The sequence below is a fragment of the Stylophora pistillata genome, chromosome 8 (genome assembly GCF_964205215.1).
Source record: "Stylophora pistillata chromosome 8, jaStyPist1.2, whole genome shotgun sequence".
Taxonomy (NCBI): domain Eukaryota; kingdom Metazoa; phylum Cnidaria; class Anthozoa; order Scleractinia; family Pocilloporidae; genus Stylophora; species Stylophora pistillata.
In genome coordinates, this window is record NC_142526.1 from 21,833,492 (window position 1) to 21,846,273 (window position 12,782).

The 12,782-nt window shown below is 37.1% G+C and overlaps 1 protein-coding gene across 2 annotated transcripts; it reads left to right on the forward strand.

Annotated features, from left to right (window-relative positions):
* Positions 1 to 1,140: 1,140 nt before the first annotated feature.
* On the forward strand, positions 1,141 to 8,793 carry LOC111330339 (uncharacterized). Of its 2 annotated transcripts, none has more exons than XM_088729895.1 (7): positions 1,141 to 1,226; positions 3,775 to 4,028; positions 5,275 to 5,389; positions 5,847 to 5,960; positions 6,379 to 6,560; positions 7,493 to 7,823; positions 8,375 to 8,793. In XM_088729895.1, the coding sequence occupies exons 1-7, from the start codon at positions 1,154 to 1,156 to the stop codon at positions 8,416 to 8,418; spliced, it is 1,113 nt and encodes a 370-aa protein (XP_088586021.1). In that variant the 5' UTR covers positions 1,141 to 1,153; the 3' UTR covers positions 8,419 to 8,793. The 2 variants fall into 2 exon arrangements, with proteins under 2 accessions (XP_088586021.1, XP_088586022.1); XM_088729896.1 differs by lacking the exon at positions 1,141 to 1,226 and adding an exon at positions 2,208 to 2,292.
* The last annotated feature ends 3,989 nt before the right edge of the window (positions 8,794 to 12,782 follow it).

Below are 12,782 nucleotides of genomic sequence, written 5' to 3' on the forward strand. Positions count from 1 at the left end.
AGTTCTTTTCCTAACATATAACATGCTATGTACATCATCTTTGCGAAAAAGGGTGAAACGAAAAAAAGTTTTTAAGCTTACTATAGGTACAAATTGAGGTAATTACAGCCAGTTAGTAACATTTGCATTTACGTTTTCCAGCCTCAAACAGAAACGTCAATTAATGGTGGGTATTTGAATCCAGAACAGAGTAATAAATTCTCAAAACAAATAATGTTTTCTTATCTACTTCAATCACCATGGACTGATCTTAAGAACGCAGTAACATTTGTGAGGGTCCCCAATAGGGTTATTCAATCCCGCCATCCCGACCGGAATTTTCCCTCAATCCCGAGATCCCGACGGTTTCTACCGGCTAATCCCGATCCCGGTCATATTTTCTTAATTCCTTACCTCAGCAAAAATGATCCTTGAAGCTCCGTTTCAGATTCCCTCACAAAAGACTCAAGCACTGACTATTACGTTGAATTAGCTATATCTCTCTGCACTAAAACGATGATCTAGTTCATTTGTTTTTCATGACTGGTTTTAAACGAGTTTCGTCAGTCAATGAGTTATTTTCATGGTTTTTATTGCTGTTTTTATTGGTGTTTTCTCGGTTTTTTTTCTGTTTTGCCTCTTTTGTTCGATAACACCTGCCTTCCGGATCGCTTCGATCCCTGAAAAAAGTGTCTCTCGGAGATGATAGTGATCAATGAAGAGCATTAAAAGGGAACTGAAGCCTAAAAATGAACCCTTTTTAAATTGCAGCTTATAGTTCAAATAGCAATGTTCGAGGGTTTTTTTTCAGTCTTTGGGCCCAACTTCGCCTCGGAAAAATATTTTAAAGTGCTATTTTGGCCTCGTTGTACGGCGGCTCAGAGAATCGATGTCAGCGGTCATTTTAACTCGCTCTTACGTCTCTGGTGGGGAAGAAAGATAATAAACCCGTAGTCTTCGTTAAGAAATTTGGTTTGGTTATGGAGTTAGCGAAGTTGCGTGACTTATAATGGGGATTAACTACGAAAATGAAATAGTAACAGTTGTTTTTCTTAGACTGCTATTGGCTGAAAAGTAAACAGAAACTGAGTAATTGAAGCTAATCTCATGCTATGCATAACTGGGAAACAATCATTTTAACAACTCTATAGCAGGTGACTAGTGACTTTGAGTCATGTCTGTCGCTCGGATATGGTTTCTGTTACTGGAGCTGTGCTTAATGATACCAGAGATTGTCTGGTCACAAGGTTAGATTTTTAAGTATGTTCTATGACAAATGAAAACTGAGAAATGGATTATTTTACCGCTAACATAAAAGAGGGTGCAAGTGACAAGAAATAGAACTATGATCTCATCGTTATTATATTTTCAATATTTTCTGCGAAGTTACAAAGGACGGATTTTGAGCTCTATAAAGAATTAATTTAATCCTTTTGCTTTAGCTTGTTTGCATTTACTACAATTTATTATTTGACATAACGCGTTGCGTAAACTGTTGAAGAGGAAAAAGGGTGCGGTGCGATTAAATCGCATTTTATAAGAAACCACAAAAATATGAGGAAGCAAAGAGCAAATCTGGACAATTCTGTTTTATCTCTTAGAGTGGAAAGATAGTATATCGTCAAAAGTTTAGAGAACTTTTGGGCTCTTAGTGTGCTACCTCATTTGTTAATTGAAAGACAAGAAACTGAGCCGTTAATTACCGGCAAGTAATTGATACTAGAACCGGGTTAAAAATTATCTAAACAAATTATGTTTTTTATAAACGAAGAAGCACTTAGCAAGACACCTGCAGCGAAAAACGAAATCTACATAATTGTGTTTTCATCTTATGATAGTATTTGCCATTGAAAAAACAAAACAACTTTATTTAAGAAAATTAAGAAAACCTCGACGTTTTTCATTTTTTCACCACAACGTATGACTTCTTAAGTCTAAACATTACGCAACTACCTCGATTGCAATTAAGAGCCAGTTTCTTAACCACCAGGATGCTGTAAGGGAACTTCAAATTAAAAACAACAGCTGGATTTCCTCCAGAATGAACGAAAAACGTTTCGCAAAATGTGGCCTCTACAGGTCTAAAGTAATTCAAGACCCGATTAAATGGCTGGAATGATGTTCGACCATTTTTCTGTCAGTTAAACAGGAAGTCAATTAAAGTTAATCTCAAACTAAGTATAACTGAGAAACATTCCTTTAAAACAACTCTAAAGCAGGTGTCTATATTACTTTGAGCCATGCCTGTCGCTTCGATGTGCTTTCTGTTACTGCAGCTGTACTAAATGATGCCAAAGATTGTCTGGTCTTAAGGTTAGTTATTCAAGTATGTCCCGTGACAAAATGTAAAATGAGGAATGGATTCAGTTCATTACTAACATAAAAAGAGGGCGCGATTGCCTACAGAAAATAGAGCTATTGTGTCATTGTTATTTTGATTTTAATATTTGCTGCAAAGCTATAGACGGCGGCTTTTCAATTCTCTGAAGGAACTGAATTTGAACCTTTGTTTTAGCTTGTTTGAATTTGCCACTATTTATTCTTTTATATATATCTACTTCGTAACCTGTTGAATAAAGGAAAAGGTGCGGTGCGACGTAGATTATCATGAAGCACATCGCGACATTTTAATTTCTGTTTAACTTTTGCAGTGGTAGGATAGAATATCGTAAGAGAACTGTGGGGCCTTAGTGTAATACATCATTCGCTCTTTTATGAAATGACGAGTTTTTATCTCCCATTTAACATGAAAAGTTTCACGAGGCGCCCTACTTGCACAGAAGGAAAGCCTTGTAAAAACAAATAAGATACGTCTAGCCACCGTGTAATTTTCGAATGAAAACCCAATTCTGCAGACCTAACCTAAGAAAGGTACTTATGAGAACCTTTTAGAGGAATTATCGTGCGTAACATTTGTGTAAACGGGTGAAAAGGAAAAATTTGCAAGCTAACTTTGGGTACCAATTCAGATAATTGCCGCGAGTTATACAATTGCAAACTGATTTTCCAGCCTAAAAGAGAACCTTCAATTGCGGGTATTTGAAACTAAACCAAGTTAAAAATTACCTTAACGAATTATGTTTTCATAAACGAAAAAGCCATTACTAAGACACCTGTAGCGAAATACAAATGGGATTCTCGTCACCAACAAAACAGAACATCCTTATTTTGGCAAGTAAGGCAAAAGTAACGGAGAACTAAGTAACATACTGAAGTAATTCCTTTTCCAATCGGGGAGAAAAGACCAATCTACTAATAACAATTTTTCTTTCTTAACGGAAATGTTTCAAATAACATTCACATGTAGCTTAAGTCAAAATTTTCGCCTGAATAATTAACGGTTTTTTTATTAAAGAAAAATATTTCGGTTTTTGCGATTTTGATTAAAAAAATTTGGGTGTGTTTTTTTTTTGTTAATATTTGTCTGAGGTACCTGTAAAGATATTCAGGCGATTGACATCTGCCTCTCTGTCTCCGATATTGGGCAAGGGAGACTCTCCCCTTTACAACAAATCCCTATTGTTATAGTATTAATCAAACATCATTGTTTCAATCCTCAGGCCCTCCAAAAAAAGAAATGTAATTTTTATATTCAGCTTTTATAAAAAAAAACCTCGATCCCTTTTACACCAAGGTGATTTTGATGAATTTCTTAAACTAAATAAGTTGCTTGATATTGAGAGACTGAAGAACTTGGTTTAGACGAAACGAGGTAATTACCAAGTTGGAACTCCGCGGAATGAAAATAGTTTTCTAAAATGTTGATCCCCTACGATGAATGATTTGTTGTTTCAGATGCGTGCAGAGACATTCTATTTAACCCAGACACCAAAGACAAGTATTTACGTAACCACATGATTAAAACCGTGCTAGTAGAGAATAAAGAAAACTGCGAACTGATATGCTATGCGGACCCCGACTGTGTGTCTTACAACTACGGACCAGTTTTGAGTGAGACTCCTATATGTGAACTGAATAACAGCACACATTTACAAACCTCAAGCGAGAATTTCATTATGAGAAATGGCTACAGCTACCGAGGAGTTGAGGTAGGTCTTTCAACTAATCACAATCAAAGTTTCTCGCGTTTAAACCTCATGTGACATAACTAACTGATTGACCACGGAGAATTAACCAGAACGAAAAGGTAGTCATGTTTTGGCGTGATTACAAGAACATTCTTAGTTAGGTGATATTATAATTAAAGTACCCATCGGGGTACAAGTTTAGAGGAGAACAATATTAAGATGCGTAAAACGTGGTGCGGCGTACAACAGATCTTGTTCATGGTGTAAATTAATTTCCTAAAAGTTGGAGACCAGGTGAAATGTTGATGAGGTTTAATACTTTCTGGAAATAATGAATGTGACGACCTCTTTTCAAAATTATGGTGATGATAATTAAAAAAATGAGAATAATGAGAATAATCCCTTGAGAACCGTGCGTGATCTTAGCATATGAAGAAGTAAAGGTACTTTATAAAAAATGTTAAACACCACAGCGTACACTATTGAGTTTTAGTATAATTTCAGAGGTTATCAAAGAGTTTCCAGAAACCTGATTGGTCGAGCGGTTTCTTATATGACGCTATACAAACCGCTTCACGCGGTTTATATAAAATGTTAAAATAAAATGTTAATAAATGTTACTAAAATGTTATGATTTTAGAAATTTCTCTGTTGTTCAGCTCTGAAATTACACTAAAACAATTATTCGCCTCAGGTTCGGTGAATATTGTCGAATAATCCCGTCGACTTCGTCTCGGGAATTATTCGACGACATTCACCTCGCCTTCGGCGAATAATTAGGGAGCTTTAGCAACGACGACGGCGACGGCAATGAAAACGTCGCGTCGAAATCTAACTTTTTGTTTATGTAACTCTTTCGAGGTTATTCCGATGTGTTTCACTCGGAAAATGCTAGCGAACTATTCAGGGACTATATCACTACGAACGGCGTTAAAGTAAGGAGAAAGAAAGAAAAATTAACCGTCATGCGCTCACGTTGTCGAGAAAACCTAAAGTTTGGTTATTTCACGTTGTTATTTTGCCGAGAACGGCAAAGAAATGTACCAAATTGTTAAACGTACGTGCAGGGCGATTGTTTTTGCTCATTAAGTCTATTGTTTTCTGCCGTTCTCGTTGCCGTCGCCGTCGTCGTTGCTAAAGCTCCGTATCATAAATGGAAGCACACGAGAGGTTGCTAAGCACGAAAGAAGCGTGAGAGTCGCGCGAGGCGATAGCCGAGAGCGAGCTCAGTCTAGCTTTAAAGGTAGATTCTTTTTTTTCATCAAAGAATCCTTGCGAAAGTAACCCATGTCAGAGTAATTCTACTTGTCAAGCTGGCTTTACTTTAAAAGGATACCGTTGTGTCTGTCCACAAGGATTACGGGGAGAGAATTGTAAACAAGGTATTCCAAGCTTTTTTTTATCACAAGGTATTCTAAGCTTTTTTTTGTTATCAAGTAAGGTGAATATTCCTGCATTTTTATGTTTCTTGGTATTCTCGTTTTTCCGCTTTAGAAATTTTCGAAATACTCTAAGATATTTGACTGCTTTTTTTCCAAATTATTTTACTTGTATATAACAAAAAACTTCCTTTCCACTTCTTTGCAAGTAATTTGTTTTATCAATTTGAAAAGTCATTTGTGCCATCCTATCGTGATCATATTGAAAAGCTTCACTCAATAGCATTCGAATTTGATAATTAAAATACATTTACATTTCGACCCCTACAAAAGGCACTCTTCATTTCTTAATTAGAATGCTCACTAACAGGGATCAGATTAGCACAGCAGAAATACGGCTGCAGATCTCTTCATCGTGTGTAAGTAGTCTCTCTCTCTTTTGTACTCTTCATTTTTCTAGTCGTTCTGCCTCAGAACTGTTCTCAAGCCCGAAAGGAAACCGGAGTGTACAAAATTTCAAGTCATGGTTCAGACCCATTCCCAGTGTACTGCGATCAGACAAGTGATGGAGGTGGTACGTCAAAATGAATGATAGTCTCAGTGAAGCATTAACTATTCGGTGTAAAAATTCAGTCATTCGGCGTAAAAATTGGCAAATTTAAACCGTTCGTCGTACAAAAAAAAAGAATCTTAAATGTTTTTCTGGCCACCGCAATAAAAAGATATTAACCATACAGCATAAATTGGCCAAAACTTTTAACGAAAGTAGTTTCCACATAAGAAGTTCTTTTAGAGGTGACTAGCACAATTATTTAGGAAGGCCCTTGGACTTAAAATTTAAAATGAAGGTCCAGGTCTTATTGATTTATCTATTGTTCTTTAGCGACAGAAATACAGTCAATTGGAAAACTGTTTCTAGAGCTTTGCAGAAGAAACGAGCAATTTCACGACCCTGGACTATTTCTGAGATTTTTTCCTTTTTTATTTTCAAGGGTGGACGATGATTTTTAAATACATTGGAGGCATTTCTTCTTCACCGACTGGTAAAGCGTTGTGGAGTTCATCCAACACATTATCAGAAAATATCATCGCTACCTTAGATACCACTGCAACCTACCAAGGTCACTACAAAAACCGTCTCGTTCAAAATTGGCAAACTTTTAACCCCCAAGAGGTAAGTCCGACGGGCCATAAAATATTTACATTAGAGAGGGTTCGGCCAAATAGAGGGGGCATTGGGGTTTGCGGTTTTGCGGTTTAGGCTGATTTTTAGATCGGTTTTTCGGTTTTTGTGCCAAAAAACTTCGGTTTTTCGGTTTTGTTGTTCACTGCGTTTTACGGATTTTCCGTTTTCAGCATTTGGTTTTCGGTTTTCGTCAAAAACTTTGACGGTTACTCGGATTTGGTATCCGATGTGCTCTTTCGGTTTTTCATATTGGGGTTCCGGTTTCTCTTCGATCTGAGCAACGGTTACACCCCTCCACTGATCTGGAATGGCCGCGAAACTTATGTTGCTCTACTTGTGACCACAGTAGCAAGTCGATTAGGATTTTGACAATTCAGACAAAAATGTGCAAATTTATCGGTTTAGACGTTTTTGCAAGCGGTTTTCGGTTTTGATGAATTTTTTTTGCGGTTTTGCAGTTTCTAATAGACCTCAATACCCCCCTCCAAATACATCATAGAAGGTTAGACTAAATAAAACTTCGTTTATAAAGTGCTCATGTATTGTTAACTCACTTCCTTAAAAATGACCTAGAAAAGAAAATTTAGGAACAAGCAGTCAATGTATTAGCCATAGACTGAGGATTCCACTTCACCCTGGAAGCTTTAAATGCTTTGAGGATGATTAGAACCAAGGGTAGTAGTGACCAAGGTAGAATTATACCAGAAGCAAGCCGATACAATAACTTCTAGTTCAAAACTTTGCTTCCTCGAGTCTACATAGTCGTATCATGTGACATAAAAAGAATTGACGAAATGTTAGAATCCTCAAAATATGTTTGGGAAAGACAATGGAATTTGATGGACAATTCCTCCAATTCTATACGCATGTACGCATGCGTTAATGGGTAGATAACAGACAATTTTCTTGTGTGACTTTAGGTTCGTGTAGTGCTTTACACGAATGGAGCAGAAGTTATGTCTATGAAGTTCAACGCCAGAGGGACAACTAACCTCGACTGGTTTTCACAAAATAATCTACTTCAATCACCATGGACTGATCTTAAGAGCGCGGCAAACATAAAACCCTTTCTCATCAATGGCCATTATGGGGAACGAAGCTTTGAAATAACGGCCAGCTACGGAGGATGTGGGAATGACGTTGGGTGGTTTGTGATCGGAGGACCTCACTGTGATTGGGAGAGATTTCACCCTGTTCCAGGAATACTCTTCAGCAAGAAAACTCACAAAATCACATGGAATGATAACCAAGGTAGAAATTGCTTTAAGATTCTCAGAAAAGCCACCTGTTATTGTTTCGTTTGTTATAAAAACAGGGAAATAACAAGGGATTTTCTAGGCAGAACTTATCGAATGGTTTCCTTGCTATTCGTTTATTGTTTTCATTAACACAGCATGGAATAACTATTTTCAATTTGTTTTTGTGTAATAATTGTAGCTTTAACTGATCGAGTCGACTCTTCCTTGGATCACTCGGCAGTGTCCTTTATTTCTCCATAAATCGGGGGCTCAACAGTGATTTTTTTAGGACACCCTTTTTGCTACTTTTTTCTTCTGGGTGTCTCACTTAATTTCAATACAATTGTGAAATTCCGAGACAAAATCTCGGTTGGAATTGGAAAGGAGAAAATGTAGTTTATTTAGGAAAGATGACTTTTATCCTCGGCGTTTCAGTTGTCTTCTTCTCCCTCTATCTCTAAAAGTAAATTAGGTATTATGGCAATCGTTTATTTATTGAGATCTCAATAAATAATTTACTATGTATTATTTACCTGTGAATACTTTTTAATTTCATTTCTCAAGCTGACGTCGGAGGCGCTGAGGCTATGATTGTGTATGTGCGTTGAAGACCACGGAAGCCAGTCAATGAATAATCTAAACAAAGTGTTGTGAAGAAAAAATTATGTTCTAACTTAACACGCAAAATAACCGCTAGATACTGCAAATCACGGATAATACTGGAATATCGCCTGTGTAGTGAACGCCATATTCCCGAAGCCAAAAACAAAGCTAGTAAAGATGCGTTTAAAGATCCAAACTGAAGAAGAAATAAATATGATACTCATCTTGAGACATGAACCTAAACTGCGAAAGTTGCCGAATTCTCTATACACTGGGCGCTGACCTACTGACGAATTGGAGGAACTTGGAGGGACCGAAGTACTTGACTGGTAACTGGTCTTCGAGAAAAACTGGCTCGTTGCTTTCTCTCCACTCTCCTCTCTGCTCGAAAAAATTTTTTTTGTCGTCATTAGAATTTGGCGCAAGCTCGTCTGGTAAATATTTTTTGACCGTAAGCCAAATTAACTCGCTCACATCAGCCAGCTTCATGGCCTTTAGTCTTTTCTATACTAGTACTTTCTTCCAGATTGCGTGTTCTCAACTTTAGCGCCGTTAATTACTTTCAGAAAAACTTTGAGTAAAACTGGCTGGCCTAGATTAGACCACGTTAAGTTTGCTGTTAAAGAGCCGATCGACTACGAAGTAGCACATCTGATTGCTTGATTAACAGATGAATCGAGATGGATCCACACGGATACACCATCTCCTGCTACGTCCGTGGAGCGAGATGCTGGAAGTTCGTACATGTTTAAATTAACAGCCTGTGTGGAGGCTTTCACAGACCCAAAGGACGAACACTCAATTATATACCACTTATACATCGTTATTAAAATGACTAAACATTTAAGAGACATTTCAAAACACCCCCTAATGAACACAAAATGCAATTCAGAACGTGCAGTGTTTAATTTTACAGTGTTATAATACTGTTTTAGTGCTGAGTACTGGGTGAGATGGCCTTGAGAATTTCAAAACAACTTTGTAAAAGTTTGGTTACGGTGGGTACGCTTAAATTAGCAACAGTAATAACTTTAAAATGAAGAGCTTTTCCTCCTTGCAGCCTCTTATGAGCAAAACTGGCCATAATAACGGAGTTTAAACGCTGAGGTATTCTGTAAAAAACAAATATTTAAAGTTTCCTCATATTTATTGAATAATTTGCATTGACTTCTTTTTCAACAAAATTGTACCATAAATGGAAAAGTTGGCTGAAAAGGAAACAGGAAGTTCATTGAAGCCAATCTCACCCTAAGCTTAACTGGGAAACAATCATTTTAACAACTCTAAAACAGGCGTCTCTAGGACTTCGCCATGTCTGTCGCTCGGATCTGTTTTCGCTTACTGGAGCTGTGCTCAATGCTACCAGAGATTGTCTGGTCACATGGTTAGTTATTCAAGTATGTTCTATAACAAATGACTAACATAAAAGAGGGCGCAAGTGACAGGAAATAGAACCATGATCTCATCGTTATCGTATTTTCAGTGTTTTCTGCAGAGCTACAGATGACAGATTTCGACTTCTTTAAAGGAACTGAATTTGTTTTTTTTTTAGATTGTTTGCGTTTATCATTATATCCATTCACTGAAATTACGTGTTTTGTAAACTGTTGAAGAGAATAAAAGGTGCGGTGCGAAGAGATCGCACAGTACAAAAAATCACAAAAATATGAGACAAATTAGCGAAGAACACATCCAGACATTTCTGTTTTATCTTTCACATCGGGAGGATAGTATATCGTAAAAAGTTTATAGAACTTGTGGGCCCCTTGTGTGCAACCTCATCTGCTCATTTTAACCATCCTTAAAGGACCAAAGATACTGTGAAGGATTTCAAGTTAAAAATAAAAGTAGCATTTCCTTCAGAACTAACGAGATACATTTCGCAAAATTTGGCCTCAAAAAAGGTCTAAAGTAATTCAACACCTAATTAATTCGCTGGAATAGCGTTCGGTCATTTTTCTGTTTACCAGCTTCCTTTGCCTTAAAAGAGGCAAAATCGAATAGTTCCAATTTTATCGAATTTCTCATTTAATAACCTTTTCATTGTTATTTAGTTTATGTTGGTTTCTTATGAAATATCGCGTGTAATTTTGGTTTTAATTTCCTTATTTTGAAGGTATAGAGAAAAACTGGATGAAAAGTGTTTGTAAACTTTTATTTTTGGTAGAAACAACACCAATTTCATCCGTCGTTCGGATAAAAGGAAGGAATCAATCCAAAAGCGCCAGTCACTCACATTCAAAGTGTCCACTCCGCAGCGATCAATAACTTCTTTAGATAAATAGAGCTGTAATTATCTCTAACTCGTGAGAGATACTTTCAGCACGAGAAGATAAAATTCGTATTCCCAAGCGGCCATGTTATGTTCTGTTTATCGTATAGACACTAATGAAATTTTCACATAAAACCACTTTTTTCCTTCATTTACGAAACAGCAGAATAGTACAATTAAAGTGGTCACCTATCGCAAAATGCCCGTTATGAAACTCGCATATAAAGTTACAAAGGAGAAATAAAAACAACAATACTTATATTTTTTGTTCCAAAAAGCTCTCTTGTCATTGGATAATTCTGTGAGTAACCATAGCGACACCAATATCCTCACACGTGAAAGATAAAAATAGTACCATCACTGCGCGGGATGGAGGTATGATTGTTTAGTGAAAGGAAAAATCTTGGTATTTCATCAGTATCTATCTATATAATAACTACTGATAAATATATTCTAGCTTGTAGTAATTATTTTCAACCAACAGAAACTCGTAATAATTTGGATTCCGAGTATAGGCAGACTTCCAGACAGAATCTGCTTACGGTGGACATGTTCCATTATCTAAATATATCCCAAATTGACATAACCACACCATATGACAACTTTGAATGTGTCTTAAAATGCCTCAACCATCCTTTGTGCATTTCTGTGAAACTGGCCGCCGAAGGCAACAAGTGGCGTGCTTGGTTGTCATCTAGCAAGTTCAAGGACCACGAAGAATACAAAGAAAACAAAACTTCGCATCACTATTACTATGTGGTGAGAATTGTTTTCCTATCATCAAACAGCATTTCAACTCTGAATTACTTGAAAATAGCAGCATTAAATGACGTTTTTTTCCCTTTGAAGTCTCCTTGTTTTTCCAAGCCATGCCCTAAAACGGAGAAGCTTGCGTTGTCGCGAATTACAAACTGGAGATGTTTGAGTGAATCTGTAAGACAGGTTATGCTGGAGAATTTTGTGAAACAACTAAGTTTGAATTGTTCAATTTGATGTAAGACTCACGCTACACGACTGTAAGGTATCGAAAGATTTGTCTGAGGCTTACTAGCTTTTAACGGCCTAGAGCTATTTCAAGAGAGCATGATTATGTCGAGAGATGCTTTAAACTGCTTGATTATTTATCGCGAAGAAGAAATTTGATTTGAATAAAAGCGTAAATCATTCATACTTACTCGCTTGGCTTCATCACCTTCTTATGGTACATCTATGGGTTATAATTCCGTTCATCTCCGCGTGTTGTGACGTGGTTAAATCTTAAGCGACGCAGCCTCTGTTTTTTTGTGTGCTGTACTCATTCGTTAAAAATAATTTTTCCTCAGACATTCGTAACGCCGGTCATTTGTCATAAACATGTACGTTATCACGATGGCGTGACGCTGGATTTCTCCGTGAAGTTTCCATCAGGTCGCTCCAAAGGAGACGAGAAATGGACATTTTTCGATATTTCAGCAGATTTCCACGAAGTCTGAGGTAAAAACAACCAAAAAAAAGAGAGGAAAACCTTGATTGAACGTTCGCAAATACTGAGAGTTGTATAAATCCCAACTTGTCAGCGGTAGTACTACATGTAAAACACACCACTCGCGCGAAAACTATCCCAAAGTGGTGATTTTGAACAACTCAGTAACCTCTCATTACAGCAAATGGAACAGGGATTTTATCACCATCATTTCCCACAAATTTAGCCTTTTTCAGGGAATCTTTTACATGCTTAAACATTATTTTGGCTTTGACCCTTGAGAATTCTTTTCTTGATAATAAAATGCTACAATAGCGCCTACAAAATTACAAAGGTTCTTTTTTTCGGTGTCGCATGGACCGAGGATCACAGATTCGTCACTGATGAACCAACAGGCACAATCTTCTCAGTTATAAGCTTGATAGTCTCCACTGACTAACTTTATTGGACCGAACGATCTCCTTCTTCTTCCTTGTGAGCCGGCCACCTCAGGGGAAAATTAAAGAGACCTATGAGTTCCTGTCGTGTAAATCACCGGAAGATTGCGTTATATTCATCTTTCTTTAAGCTTATAAAAGATATCCAGGAAAAAAAGTTTTGGAAAATAATCGAGATGAAGTCGCTTTTTTTTTTCC